The following is a 6000-nucleotide window of genomic DNA, read 5'->3' on the forward strand; positions in this document are numbered from 1 at the left end:
CTCAATGCATGTAACAGTTGTGAGACCGCAACCAACGAAATTAAAACAGCACCGGCCTCGTCACTGCTACAACGTCCCACGACTAGTACAGCTCGGGCGTGGGAATTAAAGGGTCATGGTCAAATCAACATCTCCACAATAAAACGAAAGCTTCGAGTGGTGAGTGAGACCATTCCGGATGAGCTTCTAAAGCATCTGCCACGTAGGCTTTTTTTTTTTGTTCGCCAACGTTGACAGGCGGCCAGGAATCGAGCTCGCGATCTCGTCGTACTCATCAAATAGTTACGAACGTCGAAACGTCTCTATGGAAGGATCAGACTCTCTCTTTTGGACTTTTACAGTCTGCTGAACGCCTACTACCGCTATGAATGCAAACGAATCAAGGCCGAATATAAAAGCCTCCATTTCTGTTTAAAACTCGCTTTTCGCCCGTTGGTTTTCCGGTCTCGAGACATCGAATGTAGCAGCGGCGACAAAGCCACCAACGCAAAACCACGACAACAACGGATTCGCGTTACACCGAAGAATCCCTGAAAATAACACTACGTAGGCTCGAATACACAGACCGTGCCAAAAAAAAAAGAGACGTTCAGCTACTCCACGTATTTAAACACCATGAACTTTCCAAGTCGCCTACCCCACCGGAGGCCTGAGTACTCTGTAGCCACTAGTAAAGAGGATTGGAGAAATACAACGCGGGTAGTTTTTAAGGTGCACTAAAGAGGATTCTGAGCTCGTCTTTTTACCGCGGGAACTCGATTTGTATGCTCCGAGCATTCGTAGAAACCACGAATTATTGTCCTGTGTGGCCGATTTCCCTGTTAAATCGAATTAAACGTGCAGGCTCCCGCCATTTTTTTTTAACTCGCCTCTGAAATGATGACTCAGCCAACTCGTAGCGGCTTGCTGCTCTGCAATAAGCCAAGTGATACAAAAAGCAGAGAGAAAGCAGAGTCCACGCATATTTTTATTTCCGTGGGCCTAATTTGCGGATGTGTAGCCTGCGACTGAAATTATTTATTCACGGAAACCTAAAAACCAAAATAAAAGCGAAAGCAAGGCCACCACACGTGTGGCTGACTCTTTTCGGAAGTGAGTTAAAAAAAAACGGGTGCCGGGAAGTTTAACTCGATTTAATAGGGAAATCCGCCACACAGGCAATATATAGAGGTTGCTAAGAATGCTCGAAAAGCGTAGATCCGAGTTCGCGGGGTAAAAAGACCATTTCAGACTCGTGGTCATGTCATTCGTAATATTAACGTGGCGAGATGCGTGTAGTTAGGGGCAAAGAAGACAACCAAGTGCAAACAAACTATTCAACGCCGCTCTCCCTATCAATCATACTCATCGAACCCCTTGACACCCTGTTTCTTTTGAAACTAAACAGCAGCTCTGAAATTTCTCACTGACAGACGTTTCAAAATCCCGACACCCTGACAGGTCCTAAATTCCGAGTTAAGCCGAAATCCACGCCATTTTTCTGTAGCTAAATGAACTCGTCGACGAAACAGAAAGGTATAACTGCCAGTGCGTCATGCTGTGCTAACCTCCGTAGTTAGGAGTGGGACATGACCATATTTTGATAAGGGGTTTCGTAACTATCATGACTGAGCAAGTCCGACACTTATCCCCCACCTGGGCCCCTTTTAAAAACCCAGAAAAAAAAAAGCACCTTCAAGCACCATTTCGAGATCGCCAAAGGACGGCAAAATCGCCGTACAACGAGTATCAATACAACTCAGTACAGAACTGCGTACAAGCGAGCGAAGTCCAAAAGGCCAGACCTGAATACACGCGTACACACGAACAAGATGGACCAAGAGAGCGCCGAGTGTAGGTCAGCGCCTGCGCGCCGGAAACGGCCTCTCAAAAGCCCCCTCTCCACCTCACCAGCCTCCAAAACGGACTGAAGAGGGGGATGAACCTGACGGGAGGGAACAAGAATGAAACAGTCGCCGCGCAAAAGCAAAAACCGAAAAAAAAAGGACTACGTCGAACCCGAACCACGGCACGACGTCGCAGCAACAGCAGAGCCCGGAGGAGGAAACAGCTCTCTCTCTCTCACGCACAACAGAGCGCGCGCGTACGTCGCTACAACAGCCCCCCCCCCCCCCCCCCCCCCCTCTAACTTCACCGCTCCTTTCAGGCATAACGACCAAGAGATGCATGCAGACGCCGCGGAAGCTGCCGGGTAAAAAAAAAAAACAATAAAGAGGTTCAGCAGCAACTGTGTTAAAGTGCCAGCAGTAACAGCATACGACAACGCGAGAGAGAGGAGAAAAACAGGAAAGAAAGATGAGACGAACATTAAAACGAAGAAAAATGTTTCTCGCGAAACAGCAGTGATGCGTTTGTATGTGGGTAGCGACTCGTCTCACAGGTTGGAACGAACGTCGTTAGATCGTGATTGTTCGCCGGTATTGGCTCGTTTTGCGAAGGGTGCAACAACATCGGCACGGTACGTTTTTGCACGAACGACACACAAGCACACACGGATGCAGCCGTCGAACGCGATTATACTCAACGCATGTTCCTTGATAGTAAGTAAAACAAGCAGGCAAGCCGTTTCTATATCACCGGTCACTTTTCATTATTATCTTGTTATTATTTCCCGACCGGCGACCTGACTGTTGCCCGGGAGATTTTCTTGCAACATACTTTCTCCCTGCTTGCTTCAAGCATCCCGCGCCGACCGAGATTCGTTCGATCGGGCCGGGATGGGCGGCGAATCGCGGAGGCTCGTGCGCTTTAAAATAGAAAGGTTAATAATAATAATAATAAAACACGCAGGCGCGAGGCGATCAAAGCACGGATTGCCTGTGCTGTCTTGTTGTTTTGAAAAAAAAAAAAAGGCGCGCGCGCGCGCGACAAGTGGGCACGACAACAGTCGCTAAACATCATACAACCACTTTCGAAATGTTTTCCTAGCGCATATTTTCTCATTTTGGTTTCCTCTTGCCTCGCCCGGCTTGCGGAGACCAAGAGAGAAGAACGGTTATGTTCGGGATGGTACGAAGACTGCAGGCCACAAATCCAATCGTCTTTCAGGGAACAGCGCGAAAACAAGCTAGCTAAGCCTAACCGGCCCGGCTTCGGTTATCTTCGAGACGAACAGTGAGCTTCGGGGACATGGAACCTTCTAGGCAGCTATAGTGGGTAGGAAGGACCGCGGAACGGGCGGACGGTGGTGTGTGCGGCGGCGGCGGCGGCGGAGAGTCGCCAAGCTTCGCTGCTCGTAATGGTTGTGCGAAGAGCGGGTGGGGGGCTCATAGAATGAGCTTGTCTGTGCGTAGGGAGATCGGCGCCTGCGAAGAGGACGCACTGAAGGAGGAGGAAATGCAGAGAGAACGAAGCGCTGAGCGAGGAAAGAAAGAGAGAGCGAGAAAAAAAAAACGATCACAAGGAGAGAACGCGCGAGAGAGAAAGAGGTGGGGGAGAGCGAGCGAACACGACCGAAAGGAAGGGACGACGCCGCTGCTCGCCTCTCGTACGGCGAAGACGCGAACAGGCCCGAAACCGAGGCAGCAGCGAAGGCGCTCCCTTCACTTCGGCGGAAAGAAAAAAGAAAGCACACCGTGTCTGCGTTTCCGTTCGAGAAAAACTCTGCAAGCGCGCGCGAACTCCTCCGTTGAGAACAAACACTACGGCGAGAAACTGTTACCAACTCCACAAGTTGCCGGGGGTAGCCCGTACCGAAGTATAAAAGCTTCGGTGGTGTGGTAGCACCGCGGTCGTCAGGGCGGATGGCTTCGTTTGATTTAGCTTAGCCAACCAACGATCGTGGTCGTCGGAGGATAGAGTGGGGTTCCGAGAAATTAGGGAAAAGAAAAGAGTACGACGAGCGACAGATACTCACTCGTGGAAGCTAGCTTCGGTCATGTTCCCTCCTCGGATGGAGTGTCATGTTGGCCGCGCGCGGGCGTCCGTCTTGCGATAATCCTCAGGTGTAGGGCGAGAGCCCCAGCTTGCCCAAGCCCGAGAAGAATACGTCGCCGTCACCCCCGCCGTCTTCGATGTCGTGCTTCGGAGTCCTTTGCACTGCTCTCATGGACGATCGCTGCTTCAGTAGCTCGGTATAGTTTCCCTGTTCTTATTTTTTTGCCTCCGCGGCCGCTTCGGAAACTCCGCCGACGTAGAAAGGTGCTCACACGCACGGAACGAACAACACTCGGGTGGGGGGCCCGCGTTCACGGCCCGCCCGCCGCCACACACCGCACACTCCTTCACAAAGCAAGCGCCAAGCCAACACAGCCGCCGCCGCACACTCCGTCCCCGACGCCGCCGACGAGAAACGCGTCTCCTCTGAGCTCGCCGCAAGCGAATGGGGAGGGGAGCGCGGCGCGCTGCATTCTGGGACGGCCGACGCCGACCGCAGCGCGCCGCGGCGCCAGCGCCACACTCCTTCCGCGCCCGGAAAAATAGTGCGCAAGCTAATCGCGGCTCGTTCCTCTAATATCACTCGTAATTCTAATCTGCCGGCACATAAATGACGATCACAATGCTTTCCAGCAACGTCGGGCGACAGATTATCAGCATCTTGCCGCGACGCGTACCTCACCCCTGCGTTTGTTTGTTGAGAAAGAGGATTCGGGGAGGTTTTTGGGATGCTGTCAGGGTGCGGACTCTTGGGTTGGGCGGCGGGCCGAAGGAATTTCTTTTTTATTTATTTTTATTCCTCTCGTTTTTTTGCCTGTTGTCATCCTGGTAATTTCTTTCTCCTAGCCCGGAGTCCTCTCTTCCACTAGGAGATGCGGAATGACGGCGGGGAATTGGAGTTTGTTTCCTAGCGTTAATTTTTGCCCATTTATTTCTCCCACACACACCGCGAGATGCGGCCTGAATGAGGCGCTTTCGTTTTGGAAAGACAGCGATGCGCGAAACATGTGTGTCCTGGACGCACGAATCGGTTTTTTTCCAGCCTTATCTCCGATGCGCGGTTTCGAGGCGCCGATGATAACGCCGGAGGAAGAATATCTCCGCTTAGGGGGCAGGCAGGAGTAGGGCCCGGCTAGCCTCCGCACCTCGGCGCCTCTGCGTGGGAGAGAACATCGCCCCTGGCGTGAAGAACTTAAGGCGAAATCTCACGCTGCTGTTTTGAGCAGAAGGAGATCTTCCTGTTAAAAAATAAGTAGTACTCTTCAGCATCAAGCCTGCGTACAGACATCAAGCGACACGTCGAACGAAAAGGTTTCTTTTTTTTTCTACTCTTCTTCACCCCGAGGCCATGCTTTTAGCACGCTTATGAACGGGATTTGTAAATCACATCATGGAGGCAGTTGAGGCGAAAACAGACTCCAGATGGAAGGCTTCGCCACTTTAGGGTGTGGCCAGAGGAAGCAGGACGATTAGTGACGAAAAATCACTTTCCCTCGATTTGAGTAGCTTACAGCTTCTAATCATTATTAAGGGATGAAAGATATACAAGGAGAAAAGGGGGGGAGGGGGGCATGCAGGTTTATTTTTCTTAGTTTGTCGTTCCTTTTTTTTATCACGATTTCGATGGATTTACCTTCCTATAACATAAACACTGTCCGCACGCAAGTCGTTGCGTTACTCCAAGAGATCGTCGCGTTGATAACAAGCCAATTGGATGTACACAACTTTAGAAGGCCGTTTCGGTCCCTGACCTTTCTTCGGACTTGTGAAAGAGCTTACAGCTTGCCCATAAGCGCATTCCTTTTTTTCGCGTTTTCCCTATACTTTCTCTTTTCTTGTTCTTCGTCTCTCAGGTAGACTTGTGAGAGTGTTGTGAAACGTCCTTCGTGAGGTGCGTGGCGAAACCCTTTCCGCTTGCATGTTGTCATACCATGCGCGGACGGTAAGGCCATTTCTCTGTCGACAAGAATACTTCTGCCACCGGTAACTCTAGCTACTAACGTCTGTCGAGTTTTTTAGTCTCTCGGACTGGACAGCGTTACCCAATGAATCTTTTTTTCTTCTCTTACACCTTCACGTAAGGTCCACCAAGGACTACCTGCTTTCAGGCTGTAGCGAATGACG

At 51.0% G+C, this 6000-nt stretch overlaps 1 protein-coding gene across 1 annotated transcript in view; it reads right to left on the reverse strand.

The window, feature by feature from the left end:
* Positions 1–4323, reverse strand: part of Spred (Sprouty-related protein with EVH-1 domain) — a 75076-nt gene extending 70753 nt beyond the window's left edge. Inside the window, exon 1 of the mRNA XM_077665896.1 lies at positions 3857–4323. Within this exon, the coding sequence (XP_077522022.1) occupies positions 3857–3879 (23 nt within the window). The 5' untranslated portion in view covers positions 3880–4323. The remainder of the gene's footprint in view (positions 1–3856) is intronic.
* Positions 4324–6000: the final 1677 nt, after the last annotated feature.

This window comes from Amblyomma americanum, chromosome 5, assembly GCF_052857255.1.
Source record: "Amblyomma americanum isolate KBUSLIRL-KWMA chromosome 5, ASM5285725v1, whole genome shotgun sequence".
Lineage (NCBI taxonomy): Eukaryota > Metazoa > Arthropoda > Arachnida > Ixodida > Ixodidae > Amblyomma > Amblyomma americanum.